Genomic DNA, 20411 nt, shown 5'->3' with positions numbered 1-20411 from the left:
ATGACTTGTTGTCAAAGTCAGCTCTGGAGAATTTGTCATTCCATATTGAGTATTCTAAGAAGCACCAACCTGAGCTGGTAATATCCATGTTAGCTTTGATTATAATGAAATGTATTTTTATACGTGAAGTTAATTTTGATGTCTGTCATTGTACACGACACGCATGAATACATATGATCTGAATTATCGTAGGTGGTCTATGAAAATATTTTCAATTGAAACACCACTCATGCAAATCCTTTGCTTTTTATGACAATCAATGTCCTCACTCTTACTGGGCTACAATAGCAAACTCACCTAAAAATAGCCTCTTTAGCTACATCTGTCCAGTACAATTTATTTTCAAGAAAGTCGAAATCCAAGGCAACAGCAGATGATACATGTGGAGCACCAAGGAGCACGCTAGGTACCAAAGTTTCAAGGTTGATTCTACGAAGATCTCTTCTGGCTGCCAGCAGAAGCTCTGAGTGGCTGCCTATGTAAAAATGAGATCAGTACACATATTTCGGTTAAATTATGATTGTGTCCAAAAGTCAGACGTACACAAAATAATCAGATCAGCTGACATCCTACAAAATGACAGAAATGCATTGTTGTTATGTTTTATTTTGACAGATGTGAGCCATAATCTGCTATGTCAACAATAACAAATGCTTGCACTGACAGCTAATTGACCATATATTTGCTCTTCAAGCGTAATATGTTTCCAGTAGTGACTGCACACATACACTTCAATCGATTCCACTTCACCAAAATAACAAGAAGTCAAAGTCATTAATATCCCCCGCAATGGGGAAATACTCTCTATGAGTATATGTCATGAGAAGATGTCAACAATGACAAATGCTACATACATATGTAAACTATTCATATACTGTATACTTGTATCAACAACAGACTGTCTGAGTTCTTCCACAGTTTAATGTTGATACTGGAAATAAAATGGTACTGTTGATTTATGTCACTAGGTTCATGAATACCCGGGTTCGAATCCCCACATGGGTACAATGTGTGAAGCCCATTTCTGGTGTTCCCCCGCCGTGATGTAGCTGGAATATTGCTAAAAGCGGCGTAAAACCAAACTCAGTCAGTCAGTCATGAATACCCACAAAGTGGAAGGAGTGTATTGAAAGGTTTAAAGTTCAGGCAAAGAGCACTACCACCAATTTCAGTCAAAGTCAAACTTGTTGCCATGGAAACGATAAAATGTATTTCATTCACATATCCAAATCTACCAAAAGGCACCAGTTCACCACGAGACCTATCTATTTACCAAGTTTGGTGAAGAAATAGTCAACGTTTGTTTATGTTCACCTCTGGAAAAGACGAACTTGCACGAACGAGCGCACGGACGGACGCGTTTCGGCGGGTTACAAGAAGTCGGCTCACCAGTATCTATTCAAGAGCTTCTGGTGAAATCATTTCACCGATATACAACACAGAATACACCTGCACAACCGGAATGCATCCATGCCACAGGAATACATACACCACTACCACAGGATTGCATCCAAACCACAGGAATACATCCACACCATAGCAATACATTCAACTCTACAACAGGATTGCATCAACACCAAAGGAATACATCCACACCATAAGGATATATTCACAACTACCACAGGATTGCATCGACACAACAGGAATACATCCACACCATAGGGATACATTCAACTCTACCACAGGCTGGCATCCACGCCACAGGAATACATCCACACCATAGGAATACATTCACCTCTACCACAGGATGGCACCTCTACCACAGGAATACATCCACACCATCCACACCATAGATACATTCACAAATACCACAGGATTGCATCCACACCACAGGAATACATCCACACCATAGCAATACATTCACCACTACCACAGGATTGCATCCACACCACAGGAATACATCCACACCATAGGAATTCATTCACATTCACCACAGGATTGCATCCACACCCACAGGAATACATCCACACCATAGGAATACATTCACCTCTACCACAGGATTGCATCCACACCACAGGAATACATCCACACCATAGGAATACATTCACAACTACCACAGGATTGCATCCACACAACAGGAATACATCCACACCATAGGAATACATTCACAACTACCACAGGATGGCACCCACACCACAGGAATACATCCACACCATAGGGATACATTCACAACTACCACAGGATTGCATCCACACCACAGGAATACATCCACACAATAGCAATACATTCAACACTACCACAGGATTGCATCCACACCACAGGAATACATCCACACCATAGCAATACATTCACCTACAACAGGATTGCATCCACACCACAGGAATACATCCACACCATAGGAATACATTCACCTCTACCACAGGATTGCATCCACACCACAGGAATACATCCACACCATAGCAATACATTCACAACTACCACAGGATTGCATCCACACCACAGGAATACATCCACACCATAGGGATACATTCACAACTACCACAGGATTGCATCCACACCACAGGAATACATCCACACCATAGGAATACATTCACAACTACCACACACCATGGCATCCACATCACAGGAATACATCCACACCATAGCAATACATTCACAACTACCACACGATGGCATCCACATCACAGGAATACATCCACACCATAGCAATACATTCACCTCTACCACAGGATTGCATCCACACCAAGGAATACATCCAGGAATACATCCACACCATAGGGATACATTCACAACTACCACAGGATTGCATCCACACCACAGGAATACATCCACACCATAGGAATACATTCACAACTACCACAGGATTGCATCCACACCACAGGAATACATCCACACCATAGGGATACAATCACAACTACCACAGGATTGCATCCACACCACAGGAATACATCCACACCATAGGGATACATTCACAACTACCACAGGATTACATCCACACCACAGGAATACATCCACACCAAAGCAATACATTCAACTCTACAACAGGATTACATCCACACCACAGGAATACATCCACACCATAGCAATACATTCAACACTACCACAGGATTGCATCCACACCACAGGAATACATCCACACCATAGCAATACATTCAACTCTACAACAGGATTACATCCACACCACAGGAATACATCCACACCATAGGGATACATTCACAACTACCACAGGATTGCATCCACACCACAGGAATACATCCACACCATAGCAATACATTCAATTCTACCACAGGCTGGCATCCACGCCACAGGAATACATCCATACCATAGGAATACATTCACCTCTACCATAGGATGGCACCCACGCCACAGGAATACATCCACACCAAAGGGATACTTTCACAAATACCACAGGATTGCATTCACACAACAGGAATGCATCCACACCACAGGAATACATTCACCCCACAGGAATACATCAACACCACAGTAATACATCCACGCAACAGAAATACATCAACACCATAGCAATACATTCAACTCTACCACAGGCATACATCCACACCACAGGAATACATCCACACCGCAGGAATACATTCACCACTACCACAAGGAATGCATCCACACCACAGGAATACATTCATACCACAAGAATACAATTACCAATACCACAAGATTGCATCCACGCCACAGGAATACATCCATACCACAGGAATACATTAACAACAACTACCACAGGGTTGCAATCCACACCACATGAATACATCCACACCATAGGAATACATTCACCTCTACCACAGGATTGCATCCATGCCACAGGAATACATCCACACGATAGGAATACATTCAACACTGCCACAGGATTGCATCCACACACAGGAATACATCCATACCATAGCAATACATTCTGACTCTACCACAGGATGGCACTCCACGCCACAGGAATACATCCACACAATAGCAATACATTCAACACTACCACAGGATTGCATCCACACCATAGGAATACATCCATACCATAGGAATACATTCAACTCTACAACAGGATTGCATCCACACCAAAGAATACATCCACACCATAGGAATACATTCACCTCTACCACAGGATTGCATCCACACCATAGGAATACATCCATACCATAGCAATACATTCACAACTACCACAGGGTTGCATCCACACAACATGAATACATCCACACCATAGGAATACATTCACCTCTACCACAGGATTGCATGCACGCCACAGGAATACATCCACACTATAGGAACACATTCACAACTACCACAGGATTGAATCCACGCCACAGGAATACATCCAGACGACAGCAGAACACCACACGCACACACCACAGGAATACATCCACCACACAGGAATACATCCATCCCACAGGAATACATCCACACCTCAGGAATACATCCACACAACAGAAATACATCCACACCACAGGATTACATCCACACCACAGGAATACATCCACACCACAGGTATACATTCAACACGACACTGGAGTACATCCACACCACAGGAATACATCCACACCACAGGTATACATCCACACTACAGGTATACATCCACTCCACAAGTATCCATCCACACCACAGGTATACATCCACACCACAGGTATACATGCACGCCACAGGAATACATCCACACCACAGGAATACATCCATGCCACAGGAATACATCCACACTATAGGTATACACCCACACCACAGGCATACATCCACACCACAGGAATACATCCACGCCATTGGTATACATCCACACCACAGGAATACATCCACACTACAGACATCCACTCTACAGGAATATATGCACACCACAGGAATACATCCACACCACAGGTATACATCCACGCCACAGGAACACATCCACACCACAGGAATATATCCACAGCACAAGAATACATCCACTCCACAGGAATATATCCACGCGACAGGAATACATCCACTCATGTGGCAGCTATACAGTTTCATCATAGGAAGCCGTGTTGTGGCCAATACAGTCATTTTAGCAACACCCTACCAGCCACAGCTGCCCGGGGCACACTGGAGCTCCACGCTTAAGTCGTATTAACGTTTTCAAACTTCATCGCCATAACAGCTGGGACTGCTTAACCTATTTCCAGGTGATATATTTGATGTCTTGCGCCAAAGACTTACCGTCAGCTTTGCAGTATCTCCTGTTGACCAGTGAATAATTGTTAACACATTCACACTTGTAGCTTCCCTTGGTGTTCCTGCAGATTTGAGAGCAGGTGCCACGAATAGGATTGTCTTTACACTCATCAATGTCTGTACACACAGTCTGGGAATTATTCGTGAGACTGTAACCTGGATTGCAGCCACACTTGCTCGTATTTCCGGGTAGGTTGACACAGATTTGTTCACATCCACCATTGTTATTGCTGCATGCATCACCTGCAAGGGCTAGAAGGACATACGTAAATGGTTGAGCATCTTTCCATATAATAACAAGGTATGGAGGTTATCAGGCCAAAGTTACTACACTGTATTGCATATTGAAACATCTGTAAGGCACGACAGGAGTGCTGTAGAGGCAACAAATACACCAATGACAGGTACCTCCGTTTGATCATAATATACTGAGGGAATAAAAAAAGTGATCACATGAAAGGACAAGTGTTCCTCTATTTTTTTCTTCACAAGCTTTGTATCGCAAAGCTTGTGAAGAAACCTGGAACAAAATATGGGTACAATTGTGCTTGCATGTGATACCTTATTTTTTCCCCTCAGTATATGTTGTTATAAGACAGGGTAATATAGTGTTAAACACTGTGGTAATTGTATTACTTTATTTCTGTGAAGATTCAGTAAAAGTTCACCAAATTGTGAATGCCAGTTGGCAGGAAAGTATTACCGATTAATGCAAATTGTGGTGAGGAGGTTACCCTAATTTGCTGCCGTTGGTGTTAAGTGTAATCTTCAGTTTCTCCAGAACAGGAGCAGACAACTCCAGCATATGATGATACATTCTGGGAGGTTTTGTTGGACAATATAAGGGATAAAGCGCATTCCCCTATATTATCTCATATTACAGCAAAACCAGCCACCGGGTGAAGATAATATTCCAATTTCGGCGTTTTTGTCAACTTGACCACTGTTGTTAGGTGAATACTATTAGTATAGATTTCACTGCTATTATTTCTGCTACTCTATTTCCTACAGCCATTTAATTCTAAATAGCCACATCACTATATATTGTCATTGTCACTACTTTGTAGTAATCAGTTTTAATTGGAAGCTTAGTCGTAGTGTTATAATACAACGGTTAATTGCATATCAACATTTGGTTCAAAGTGCATTCTTTTGCGTGTTGATTTCTGGGTTCATCATGTAGGCTGTTTGTTTGTTTGTTGTTTAACGGCGCACTCCAGCTGTCAACAGCTGTCCAGTGATCAACATCATGTGCATCGATCATGGGATGCGATGATATAAGCACTGAGCCATCAAATCATGAAATAACCTGTTCATGTCTATGGCTAAACAACATGAATACTTTACTAAAACATTCAATGCTGAGTCAGTTTCGTTTCATGCTCTTTGAAAGACATTCTGCTAAAGTGTTGCCTGTATGCTACTCTTCCCAAGGACGTTTCTATTTCAGGGATTTTATACAATTCCTGATTCACTCGGTGGTTTCACAAAATCCCTGGAATTCCTAGGGATTTAACCAAATCCCTGAAAATCACAACCATTTTTTTACATATTCCATGAAATGAATATATCGCATTCTAAGTGTTTGTTTTGACAAGATTGTTTGTAATATGTTCAGACTAAAACGTGTAAAAAATCCAAAGAAACATTAAATATGCAATATTTACAAGCAGTATTGTCAAACATCAGGAATCAGGAATTTTATAAAATTTCTGAAATTTTCAGTGATTCTACAAAATCACCGATTTGACATATTCACTGTAACATATACACTACACCCACTCACCTGTGCAATTTAGTTCATCTGAGCCATCTTGACAGTTCTTGGCACCATCACACTGCACCGATTTCGACACACAATAATGCCCATCTAAACACATAACCTCCCCGATGTCACATCCAGTATTGCCTGAAATGGACAATACTACCACATGCAAAAACTGGAGGCGATATTCAACGATATCAAGAAACCAGGAAGTGATATCCTCTTGAGAATTGAAATATTTACAAAAGACACATGAGAAAAAGAATAAAAAATGCAATTTTCATCAGTCATCAAAATGACCGTCACAGAGCCAGGACAGCTGAATACATTTATCAGACGTTTTGCATTTAAATAGTTGCTGGGAACACATTTCCTTACAGTTGGTTTCATCACTGTGGTCAAAGCAGTCGAAGTTTCCATCACACCACAAGGCTTCATAGATACATGCGCCATCGAGACAGCGAAACGTATTGACGGCACAAGTTCGGGATGACGCTTGAAAGAAAAGGAATTTCAATTTCATTTGTTGCTTGGTTGAAAAATAAGCCACTGGGTTAATTTCCCTTCTTGTCAAAGTCGAACCATCAGTGGCATCTCACCAAAATACTTTTAATAATAAAGATGTACAATTATTACAACAAGTATTTGTTTAACAAGACTAGGGCGGTGGAGTAGACTAGTTGTTAAAGCCTTCGCTCGTCACGACCCGGGTTCGATTCTCCACTTGGATACAATGTGTGAAGTCTGCTTCTCGTGTCCCCTGCTGTGATGTTGCTTGAATAGTGCTAAAAGTAAAACTTGACGCATTCACTTAAACTAGACAAGAAATGTTATTTCAAGAATCATTTCCATGTTCAGGAATGCAAACGAAACTGTGGTCGAAGAGCTGAATAATGTATGTTAATGTTAAGCGACGTACCACAATCGGCTTCATCAGAGCCATCTTTGCAGTCCTTGTCTCCATCACACTTCCACTTCTGTGCTATACACTGTCCATCATCACAGGTGAACTGGTCTTCCCTACACTGGACAGCTAAAAGATCATTCCAGTTAACAAACAGAATCTCATGTCACATCTGTAAAAGGTGTTTCATAGGATGAATATTATTGACAAAGGACACTACTAATTTAAAACAAAGTCGCAATTCAACAGGTACATGATCAAAACTGAATGAATACTCACAACAATTCTTTTCATCTTCCTTGCCAGTTCCGTTGCAATCTTTAGTTCCATCGCATACCCAGCTTGAAGAGATGCACTCACCATTATCGCAAACGAACATATTTGGGCTGCATGTTTTTTTCCCTTAAAAGAAAATATATATTGATCTTGCTTTTGTTTTCTATGTTTAAGACCACAGTCAGGTGGTCTAGTTTGGACCAGACAGACAGACAGACAGAATTTATTCAATTTTTAAGGCCTCAGGCCCATACAACAAACATAGGAGTTTGGTAAAGATTTATGCATGCATAATAACAGTTACATTGAAAAATATTAATAATGCGGTGTTAACTGTGTAGCTTTAAGACATTACTGAGATATTTTGCGATTTGTTTAATAGTCTTTATGTTTTCAGTAGACATCGGGTTTATGGAGTGGTTGAGTGTCGGTTGATAGCTGTTATGGGGGAAGCAGAGTTGTCGTTCTTGGCTGTACTTGTCACAGACTATCATTACATGATATTCATCCTCAATAAGAGATATATTATTAGTATAGCAATAGGTGCACAGTCTTTCTTCACGTGGGGTATTGGAGTGTCGCCCAGTTTCTATGGCTAGTCTGAAGTTGTTGCATCTAAATCTTGCAATGGCTATTTTATAGTATCATGGTATTTCAGGTGAAAGCAGATATTTTTCAGCATTCAGTAGTGACATGTACTGTGAGGAATAATTGCATTTGGAAGATTCTGAAAGAGATAAGTGCCAGTTCTGAGTCAGACAGTCTTGTAATCTTTGTTTAAAACTATATATAAAAGCTTTTGTATCCCCAATGTCCTGGCTTATCCACACAAAGCCAAATCCATATTGAAAGAGTAGAGCCCTGATGTGAGTAGCCCATGTCATCTTCCCACAATCATCCAAGGACTTGAGCATGAGATATGCTTGCTGTGGTTGTCTGTTACTCTCCATATGAATAAGCCTGCACCAGTAGCTGACTGCTCTACACATGTAGTAATACTGCAGTGGAGTTCTGCCACACTCACCCAGGACCATGTTGTTATTAGTGTTCTTGTTCAGCCTCAGATATTTTCTACAGAATTTGAGTTGAACCTGTTCAATGACTTTACAATAGTTAGATCCCCATATTTCCGCACCATAGCATAATATAGGAGTTATCATACTATCAAATATTCTAAACAGTTCCTTTAAGTCTAAATATCCACAAGTTTGCTGAAATCTGTTGAGTGAAAATAGAGCTTTAGTGGCTTGTGCTGCTTGGCATAGCTGAGTTTTTGTCCATGATAATTTCGGCGTGAACAATGTTCCAAGATATTTATAAACATTTACAGTTTTGATTTGTTGACCTTTGAAATACCACTTTTCATAGTTTCTGAGAGGGCCTCCTTTCTTGAAAACAATTATCTTTGTCTTGTTCAGGTTTAACTGCATTCCTGTGGCATCACAAAATTCTTCAACTACATTTATTTTTTTCTGTAACTGATTGGCAGAATCTGAAACAGCTGAAACATCATCTGCATACATGAGGCCAACAATATCCGGAGAGTCAGTTCTTAAGAATATACCTCTTCCACCGGTTTCTTCCATTCTTGTAATAAGCTGATTAATGAAGATTATGAATATCTGTGGGCGTACTATACATCCTTGTCGGGTTCCAACATTGCAATTAAAATAATTTGAAAGACCGTGGTCAGTCCTGATGCAAGCCGATAGGTTAGAATACATTGATACAATAAAGTTAAAAAATTCACCCTTAATTCCAATTTGTTGAAGACTTCAGAACAGGACACAGTCAAATGTCTTGGACAAATCGATAAAGAGGCAGTAAAGTCTACCTCTCTTCTTCACAAGATATTTCTGAATCATGGCTTGCAGTGTAAATATATGATCTATGGTGGAATATGTAGGCCTAAATCCAGCTTGAGACTCAGATATAATGTTATTGTCATCACACCACTGTTTGAGCCTGTTATTTATCACACTTGTCAGAACTTTGCACAATGAATCAATGAGAGATATTCCCCAATAGGTATTGGGGTCAGTTAGACTTCCAGATTTATGGAGAGGACATATAACACTCTTTCCCCAGGCTGGAGGAAATGACTTGTTAGTAAACATTTTATTGAATAGTTTTGTCAGCATTGGTTTTATATAATCTCTTGTTGATATGAAGAATTCATTCACTATTCCATCAGGTCCAGGTGATTTATTGTGTTTCAGATTCTTTATACATTTATGGATCTCATCCTCTGTAAAAGGTCTGTTCAAATCTTCATTACATATTTCACAGGATTCCCATGAAACATCTGACTGTTCATTGTGAGTGTTAGCAGTATGTTCAGGTATGTAAATGTTAAATAAATCATGAAAATGATCAAACCACTGTTTTATAGGAATATGTTGAGTTGTAGTGTTTACAGTCTTATGTTTCTTCAATAACTTCCAGAATTGTCCCCTGCTGTGATGTTGCTTGAATAGTGCTAAAAGTAAAACTTGACGCATTCACTTAAACTAGACAAGAAATGTTATTTCAAGAGTCATTTCCATGTTTAGGAAAGCAAACGAAACTGTGGTCGAAGAGCTGAATAATGTATGTTAATGTTAAGCGACGTACCACAATCGGCTTCATCAGAGCCATCTTTGCAGTCCTTGTCTCCATCACACTTCCACTTCTGTGCTATACACTGTCCATCATCACAGGTGAACTGGTCTTCCCTACACTGAACAGCTAAAAGATCATTCCAATTAACAAACAAAATCTCATGTCACATCTGTAAAAAGTGTTTCATAGGATGAATATTATTGACAAAGGACACTACTAATTTAAAACAAAGTCGCAATTCAACAGGTACATGATCAAAACTGAATGAATACTCACAACAATTCTTTTCATCTTCCTTGCCAGTTCCGTTGCAATCTTTAGTTCCATCGCATACCCAGCTTGAAGAGATGCACTCACCATTATCGCAAACGAACATATTTGGGCTGCATGTTTTTTTGCCTAAAAGGAAAATATATATTGATCTTGCTTTTGTTTTCTATGTTTAAGACCACAGTCAGGTGGTCTAGTTTGGACCAGACAATTGCTTGATCTCATGAACATGAGGGATACAATCACATGTATCAACTGTCATCGAGCCTGACCACCCGATCCTTTGCGACAGGTATGGGTCGTCGAAGATCTTTGCAGAGGCGTATGGTAAGATCAAGGATGAGCACAAATTACACTGATCTCTCGAAAGAAAAGCAATGGCGTGTAGCTGAAATGCTTATAAAATACACATATCATATTTGTCTGAACAAACCCACCACGACAATCGGGATATCAGATCATGACTAATCTGCAAAAGTGGCTGTTTGGAAAGTTTGTATCACTTTTAAGATGAAAAGCTAATGGTATGCTATACTCACTACAATGGTCGCGAGCTTCGTCTGAGCTGTCGCCACAATCGTTCTCCTTGTCACATGTCCATCTATTAGGGATACATTTCCCATTCTGACATGGAAACTCATCTGCACCACAAGTAGATGTCGCTGAAAGTAAAAATACCATTGTAATGCTCCCTATATTAGATCATCTTGACATATCGCGAGCTTCTTCTTTTTCGAAGTGCATGACAGTTAGCATCAACGTTACACGTTAAGCTTTCATAACAACTGACGTTCAAAAGAAAGTACACACCTGATTCTTTGGTAAAATATTTTCTTAAAAACAGCATTAATAGTTAAAAAGTGTATTGATTCTGCCTTGTCATAAACATTGTGGAAGTGTTTCCAAAACATCACATATATTTCGTACGCAATTACAACATTGCCAGCAAAATATTTATGTTTTTGGGGAAATAGTCCCCAAACACCAGGTGTGTACTTTCTAATGTACGTCAGTATAGTAAATTAAGAACATAAAAACATGTAAAATTCAGATTATAGATTATCATCCACCTATTTTAGATTATCATACTCGGGATTATCTCGACACGATCTGCCGGTGAGATACACTGAACAGATTTACACATCGGTTACTGGATGAAACCTGCCCCTGTAGTTTTATGCAAATAATTGTAATTTAGAATAGGGTATATTTATTTGTATGGTCGTTAAATATTATGAAAATATATTTTGATTTGGACATCTATGAAATAATCTTAATCTGATTTTGCTTAATGATAAAACTCAGTGTTAAACCTCTCGGCTTGGCTGATAGGGGAAGAAACTGTTTAGCCAAAACGTAAGTGGTATATCGATAGTATATCATTGGGTGTTGGTCAGCTGGTCCGTTCTGTTCTACGGATTTACACATTTGTGCTATCATAAAAGAGAGCAGTGAAACCACTTCATTTTCCGCATGTTTAAATCCATAGCTATGGTTGAAGTTTGTTTGTTGTTTGTTATTTTAGCTGCACTCAGCAATATTCCTGCTATGTAAATAATCTGTAAATAATCGAGTCTGGACCAGACAATCCAGTGATCAACACCATGGACATCGACTTATGCAGTTGCCTGACCACCCGATCCCGTTAGTCGCCTCTTATGGCAAGCATGGGTTGCTGAAGATCTACTCTAACCCGGAAGTTCACGGGTCAGGTATTTTGAGACTACTATACGAGTATCTGTCAGATATCATTATCTTACATGAACTTGTTTCAAAACGTATATAACGTTTCGAAACTACGAGATGTAAAATGAATGGCATCTTACACACCATAGGGTCGCACCCTTATACATATTGCCTCTATTCTCATGATCACAGTTGCGCATTAATACAAAATACAACGTTCATTTGGGATGTCATGTGACGTTCTGTTTACTAATTATGTCAAGTGTGACCCTCCGCACAAACGTTTCTGTTATACCTTTGGATTGTCAGGGCTGATAATAATGTACACTGGGTAAGACCTCTGTTTGTTTGACTAGGTGAGAGCTATGAATTTCTGTTCAAACTCTAAAACCATACAAACCGAAACATGAGTCTCACTAACCTATTCAGACAATGACCTACTTTTCAGTCGATCCGAATTTTCCTCGTGTAAAAGTGAAAAGAGGCACTACAAACAATTATAGTTACACTGAATTCCATTTCCTTGTTTCATAAAGAAATGGAATTTACAAGTTAATTTTAATTTCAACTTTAATAACATCGTATTTCTATATTTTATGGCGAGGTGTAGGCAGCATGACCTTAACTAGGACGTCACAGACTGCCACTGTTTGATGAGGTCGTAAAATGATTCACAATGCATCTGGCTTACTGGTTACACTTGTTATGTGTTCCTTGCGCTTATTAAGTGTAGTTCTGTAACGCACAATGTGATTGATAAAATATCAAGTCCGCAACAGACCGCCAAACTTTTCTAGCGGCAGAGCCTCGTTTTGAGATTTCCACGATTTCTAGATTTCCGTTTGTCAAAGCACCCTGGGCTTCGTTTCACAAAGCACCCTGGTCCCCGTTTCACAAAGCTCTCGTAGCGCTACGACTGTTGTAGGTCTATGCCACAGCATAGGAGGTACGATTACTAACAGAAAAGTTGCGAGATCTTAGGCTTACGAGAGCTTTGTGAAACTGGGCCATGTACGATAGAGCACGCTGCACGACATGTCTGCAAGGATTAGAAGGAGCGTAAAGTTGCAATATACAAGTGCTTAGAGGTATCAAATAATACATAACTGATTAATATTTATGTATCCAGTTGAATGAAGTGGTCTCAAATGTCTGGACTGGTTATTGTACTAAGTTGCGCAATAGGACGGAACCCAGTCAGCAGGAAACGAGACTTTTGTGTAATCAATGTTTTGACTTGAGGTTCGACACAGATGTGAGCTCGACCTAAACACGACTAAATGATCAATATATTACAATCAGGAAAGCAGTTCGTCATATTAATCTGACCTCAGGTCGGAACCACAGGGTAGCCAATCATGACCTGCAAAATGATCTCACACGCACTGTGCCACATTTGATATCGAGCGTTCTCACCCATAGTGTATAAGAAAATATTAGGATTACGTGTCCTGGGCCCCTATTCTCGAAAGGATCCTAGCCCAAGGATGTCCTAACTTTGATCCTAGGGTCTAGGATAGGTGTCCTACCTTATTCTCGAAAAGTATCCTAGCGCTAGGATGTACTAACTTAGGACAAATACTAGGATAGGTTTTGACGTGTCCTTAGTCAATCTTAGTGGAAGTCAACATAGAGTGGTACTTGTTTGTTCACCAATTTTGACGTCAAACAAAATAACTCGTCAAACTTACATTTGAATTTACAACAGCACACAGTTTTGATGAGTTATGAAGAGTTTCTTCAGTTCATATTATCAATTAATCGGTAATGAATAGACACACTTGTTGCAATGCACGCATTCTTTAGATCTACAAAAGAGATTTGTTCAATTCTTACCTATTCTCGGCCTTTATAATCACAACATTGCTCTTTTCAGTCACATTCACGTAAAATGTCAATGTCAAGGCCAACTTGATATGAGAAGTAACTCCTCTTTATTTCCTAGGTGAATTTTTCAGTTTGTGAGATGACGCATAATGAGAGTTCAAGTCATGATTTTCATAAAAAACAAATACAATGAAAATATGTTTTTACACATATCTTTAATATCCTTATTTCTTTTTGGCAGACTTTCAAATTCTGAAGTAAAATTGTTATCGCCTTGTCAAAAAATGAATTTTCCAATTACTATAATGTGATGAAAATATCGAATAATTTCTTCTAGATCTACTAAGTCCATCAAAAGCTGAATTTCCTTATATTATGTGTTTTTTATGCCACGAATCATGGGTATTATTTAGGGGAATCCCCAACTAAATGAAGGTTTTTCTATCTCACCTACTGAAGAGCTCGCTATCCTAGCTAGGATAGGTAGCACAAGTTAGGACAGGGATAGGATCATTTCGAGAATGGGTCTTATCCTTACGGTAGGATGTCCTAACTTCTGTCTTAACTACTTAGGATCTGTCTTAGCTGGGACACTTTCGAGAATAGGGGCCCTGTGTTGTATCTATAGATCTATATTTAGAATCAATGAATAACTGATTATTTTGATCTTAATAAATATGTATTCTTAATGAAAAACTGATTATGTCAATGACATAAATTAATGACACGGCCTTTTTCCAAAATACTTTCTGGTACTTACAACAATTGCTCTCGTCAGAGTTGTCTCCACAATCGTTGTCCCGATCGCATCTCCAATTCCATGGAATTATTCTTCCGTTTGTACACTCGAACTTGTCGCCCCGCAAAGGGTTGTTGGTTACGGCGTCTTCACCTGGATGCAGTGTACAATAATCATTGGTTGAAGGATAAATTCCCTTCATCACAATAACTGAAATAACTAAAAACGACAAAACCCTTTCGACGTCCATAAAAACAATTCCGACCTTAAGGAAGAGAGTATCTTGGACGTCATCTTCTTTAGTATGTGGAACACAGCGTTTCGGAGTATATCCTTACTCCTTCATCAGGGGGCTTCTATTCAGCGCTAATTACCTGTTAAGAGTTGGTGTCGATTCATCGCTAATTAACTGTTAAATGCTGGCTTCTATTTGTCCTTTGCCAATCACACATCAACGCCAGTTAACTGTTGTATTTCATTGTTTACATTGCATTTTTGTTGTCTTATTGTTTTAGTTGTTCTTACATGTACATATATATGCTCTCTGCTTCATATCATTCATTCACCTGATAAAGGAGAAATGATATACTCCAAAACGTGTTCCTCATGATAAAGAAGTTGATGTCTATAATAACTCTCTTCCATCATGTGTATCACTTCCATTCAAAACCCAATTCCGACATAATCATGTCCATTTTTAACGAATCATTATAAAATAGAGATGATGTCATTTGTTCGCTGACAGGTGAGCGTATCCTGCCTCATCGGGTCACCCGTCATAAACACATGCAAAGGCTTGTAAATTTGTCACCTGAATAAAATAGGGATTGCATGGTACAAGTCCAAACAAAACCCCGGAACTGCATCAAACTTCCAGTAATGTTATTGCTTTAGTGCAACGATTATTCATCCCTTGTAATGGCGCAACACAAACTTGTCATATTATGACGATACACAGAACACAACAAGAACGAATTGCTATACATTAACCCTTATTTCCCAAACCAAACTGCTATACATTAACCCTCCATGGTTACAGGATACTCTAACATCACATAAGTTAACGTCTCATGATAAACTGAAATTCCTACATCCTAAAGGCATCAAATACAAAATGGTACTTACCATGTGCAAACAGTGTAAATATTGATATGGCAACAATGGTAAATGGCCCAGTAGCCATGATGGAGGTGATGGGGGAAACCTGAAGATACAAGGCGTCGATGTTGAGCTGTGTACTGGCAGTAATGTCTGTACCGATAAAGGCAATAGGAGGCACATTAATAAAGAAAATACAAAAGGAATAATGTTAAAGAGTATGAGTGTTTGTCACCGAATGTAGCAATGTTAGCAATGAAAGCTATCACCTTTCATGTCCAGATGGTGAATGAATTAATACTAGTAATCATTAAGAGTGAGTGAGTTAGTATGGTGTTATGCCGCCTTTAGACATATCCAAGCAATATCACGGCGGGGGACACCAGAAATGGACTTCACACATTGTACCCATGTTGAGAATCGAACCCGGGTCTTCGGCGTGACGAGCGAACGCTTTAACCACTAGGCTACCTAACCACCCTCATTAAGAAGACAGATTAGCAGTTTCAAAGCCAATCTGTCAGTAAAGACAATATATACTCTTCAAACAGAAACAAAAGTATAGGTTTACTAAATTAGAGCTAACAAAATAAATATGCACAGTTTATTCAATTGATGCAAAGATGAAACTTAGCATGGTGAAAGTCACATAGTCTCTAGTCATAACAATTCTGATTGTGAGTGAGTGAGTATGGGTTTACGCCGCTTTTAGCAATATCCTAGCAATATCAAGGCGGGGGACATCAGAAATGGGCTTCACACATCGTACCCATGTGGGGAATCGAACCTGGGCCTTTGGCGTGACGAGTGCATGCTTTAACCACTAGGCTACTCCATTCTGTCCTGTGGAATTTTCCCCTTTCTTTCTGAAACGCGTTGGCCGTTTGTGAACGTGTATGTGGCGTATGTCGATATCGCCGTACACGTCTACAGAGTTCGTCAAAGATATCCTCTATTGGAGCACGTGAAGACAGTGGCAAGAATGGACGTCATTGAAACGAGCTGTGCGTTGCGATGTTGAAAGAATTCACTCTGGTAGATAATCGCAAGAAGGTGACGCTGGAGAATTTGACTGATGTAGCGATGTGCTGTTCAATTCCACTGTTCCACCAACCATCAGACCTCTATGTACAGAATATAGTTCCCTACACCATCATACTTCCGCCCTTGCATCTGTTGACCTGTGGAAGACAGCGTACGCCTATTTTCGGCGTCGGAGCAGAAATCGTGATTCATCAATGAACCACACTCGCCAACTTCCACCTGTACGATGTTGTTCCCATCGCAAACGTCCTCGTCAATGCAACTGTCGTATGGGTCCAATTCTCGTCCTCTCGCTGATGATGCCTGAATTTTGGTCCCATACCCTCATCAAAAAAGGCACATCCGTACATCGTCGACTCGCGACAGCAGTCAGACAGCCATGTCGTGTGAAAGGTTAAGAACCTCAAGTGTTCACTTCCATCTCTTTACATAGAAGGAAGAGTTTGCTTTAGACCTTCAACAGATCAGTGTGACCACCCGATTCCGTTAGTCGCCTACGGCAAACATGGATTACTAAAGACCAACTCTAACCCGGATCTTCACGGGTCCCGCACATGTTGGGATTTTTGTTTGACTGACTGACTGAGTTTAGTTTTACGCCGCTTTTAGCAATATTCCAGCAATATCACGGCGGGGGACACCAGAAAATGGGCTTAACACATTGTGCCCATGTGGGGAATTTTTTGTTTGAAAGCAACACAGATATTTAAGTTGAGAAATAATGTTCAAGAAATTTTAAAATCAGTCACGAACGGATTATGTCGTCACCTTCATATATTTCTGGAATATAGTAACTGTGTAATATTTGATGTTATGCAAAAAGATAATAACATGATTTGTGGTGTTTTACTTAATCACTGTTTAACTATTGACAGGATAATATCGAAATCTGTATAATTTGACTCTACACATCGTGGCACGTCCTTGAAGAGATGTGGTGTCAAACGTCAGTTCACAAATTCAGTATCGTGTGTGTCCACCATTGGCGTTAATGCAGGTTTGACAACGACTACGCATAGACGACACTCCGCCATTTGAAGAAAGCTTGAGAAATGTTGTTTCCAATTCAGCTAATGTCAATGACTGTTCCGGGCCGATAGGGGACAGGTCCGGAGAAGCAGCCGGCCAGGGGAGTACCAGAATGTTCTGCTGTTTCGGGAAATCACCGACGTGTGGACGGGCATTATTTTGCTGAAGCAAGAAATTACGTCTCTGTCCTTAAATGAATATCTGCACATGAGGTCCAATGATCTCATCCCTGTATCGCAGCCCTGTCAGATTGCCAGTGATAATCACAAGTTGTGTCCGACCATGAGATGTGATGACGCCCAATTACCATAACGCAGCCGCCACCAAAATGTCGAATGTTGAACAACGTACGTGTCAGCATACAGTTCATCTTGCCGTCTGTACACCCTTGCCCTGCCATCAGAGCTGTCCAGATGATGTCACGAACAAAACACCGTCCCAATCTTGTCTCATGAACCGTAGATGCTGTCTGCATCAGGCAAGATGTGCCTGTCGGTGACGTTGGAGCAACATTGAGCGTATCGCAAGCCGGATGTTGTGCTCCATCAGTCGGTTCCGTGCAGTCTTGGAACTGATTGGTACGTATTTTCGAAGCCTCTCTTAGAGCTTATAGGTCCCATACATTAACATTAACTTACGACAGCCAAGACTGGCTGTCTGGAGTCGATTCGAGCAGCCAGATGAGCCTTTCCTGACGATGGGCGTCACGCATGGACGACCGTTCTGAGGCAGATCTCACGTGTTCCCATTATGTTGCATCTCCATAGAGATGAGATCGTGTTTCCATGAAACCAAAATGTCTGGACACTTCATTTTAGGTAATTCCAGTCTCCAGCATACCCACGGCGCGAGAGACGCTGATTTTCTGAAAGCCGTGGCATAGCGCACGCGTAGTTTAGATTGAAATTAACGTGTTTTCCACAATATTCAGAGACTGGAGAATTTCAATATCAGGTTTGGGAACTTCAGGTATGAAAAGCATGCATGTATGCATAAAGTGAGTAAGTTCATTGTGCACAAAGGGCACGTGCCACTCGCGATCGGTGACATCAAATTTCATGCAAAGTGCTTTGCTTTCTGTTTATTTACAGTTATTCTTATAACTTTTCAAATACCCTCTATTTTATCCAATTTTAATGCTATGCTACTTTTCCGTTGGTATATCTTAATTCAAAGTTCAAAATATAATTTGGAAAATGAGCGGCAAATCACTCAAATCCTTTTTGTATCTGTAAGGGTTTATGGTGCATCGAATGATTGTATGGATGAAAGGTGGACACGACGTCAAATACCATGTCCACCTAACCTCGTGGAACATTAATAGAGCACGCATTGTGCTTGTTAAGGCTATTCAGCGCTGTAAAACCTTCTGCATACAGACTAGAATATAATATACTATTCACATTTTGCTAAGGATCAAATTATTGATTCAACAGAATACTATGATGTGGGGTCAAATTTGGTTTAAATATCTAAGCCAATTGTAAGCATGGATCCAAGTTTTGAGTTTGTCATTTCATCTGGTGGATCCCATACCTGCCATGGACAGGTGTTGTCTACTTGTCAATGACCCGTGCCATGATTTGCAAAATGGTTGATTGGTGCCATGAAAACCATTTTTATATTTACTCATGTATCAAGTGCATACAGTTAGCTTAAAGTGGCTGTTTTCCTAAAGATGTGTTACCATATCATTATTTATCCAGTCTTAAATGGATACAATTTCAAATTATAAATCTACGTTTAGGTAACGTTGCGAATTTTTGTGATCCTCAGCAAAGTGTGAGTAGTATATATGTTTGTTAAAATGTGATTACATATCTGTTATGATAAGTAAAGGATAGATGTTAAAATGGCAATTCTGAATAGAAGAAATGATATTAAGTGACACAGAAGTTTTATATTAAATATACATGTATATTGAAGAGTACTCAGCTACTGAAATGTTTCATCATACACAAAGAAACTGATATATCAGAGATTGAGCTCTTTTAGTGCATTCTTCAAAAGATTTCTGTTCAAAGAATACATATCAAAACTTGGCTATATTTAGCTCT

General features: G+C 39.8%; 1 protein-coding gene across 6 annotated transcripts in view; it reads right to left on the bottom strand.

Moving 5' to 3' along the window:
• LOC124290758 (low-density lipoprotein receptor-related protein 4-like) overlaps window positions 1–20411 on the bottom strand; it is a 29399-nt gene that overhangs the window by 5644 nt on the left and 3344 nt on the right. For 3 of the 6 annotated variants that reach the window (XM_046727578.1, XM_046727576.1, XM_046727579.1), the window contains exons 2-11: window positions 16309–16434; window positions 15205–15336; window positions 11471–11593; window positions 10938–11060; window positions 10674–10787; window positions 7800–7913; window positions 7259–7375; window positions 6902–7024; window positions 5101–5367; window positions 298–475 (exon numbers count right to left, since the gene is read on the bottom strand). In XM_046727578.1, the coding sequence (XP_046583534.1) occupies window positions 298–475; window positions 5101–5367; window positions 6902–7024; window positions 7259–7375; window positions 7800–7913; window positions 10674–10787; window positions 10938–11060; window positions 11471–11593; window positions 15205–15336; window positions 16309–16366 (1349 nt within the window). In that variant the 5' untranslated portion in view covers window positions 16367–16434. The remainder of the gene's footprint in view (window positions 1–297; window positions 476–5100; window positions 5368–6901; window positions 7025–7258; window positions 7376–7799; window positions 7914–10673; window positions 10788–10937; window positions 11061–11470; window positions 11594–15204; window positions 15337–16308; window positions 16435–20411) is intronic. The other 3 variants (XM_046727577.1, XM_046727581.1, XM_046727582.1) reach the window with 3 other exon arrangements.

The sequence above is a fragment of the Haliotis rubra genome, unplaced genomic scaffold (assembly GCF_003918875.1).
Source record: "Haliotis rubra isolate DU_JTF1 unplaced genomic scaffold, ASM391887v1 Scf473, whole genome shotgun sequence".
Lineage (NCBI taxonomy): Eukaryota > Metazoa > Mollusca > Gastropoda > Lepetellida > Haliotidae > Haliotis > Haliotis rubra.
The sequence above is the reverse complement of the archived record's forward strand: the minus strand, read 5'-3'. Positions and strand labels throughout refer to the sequence as shown.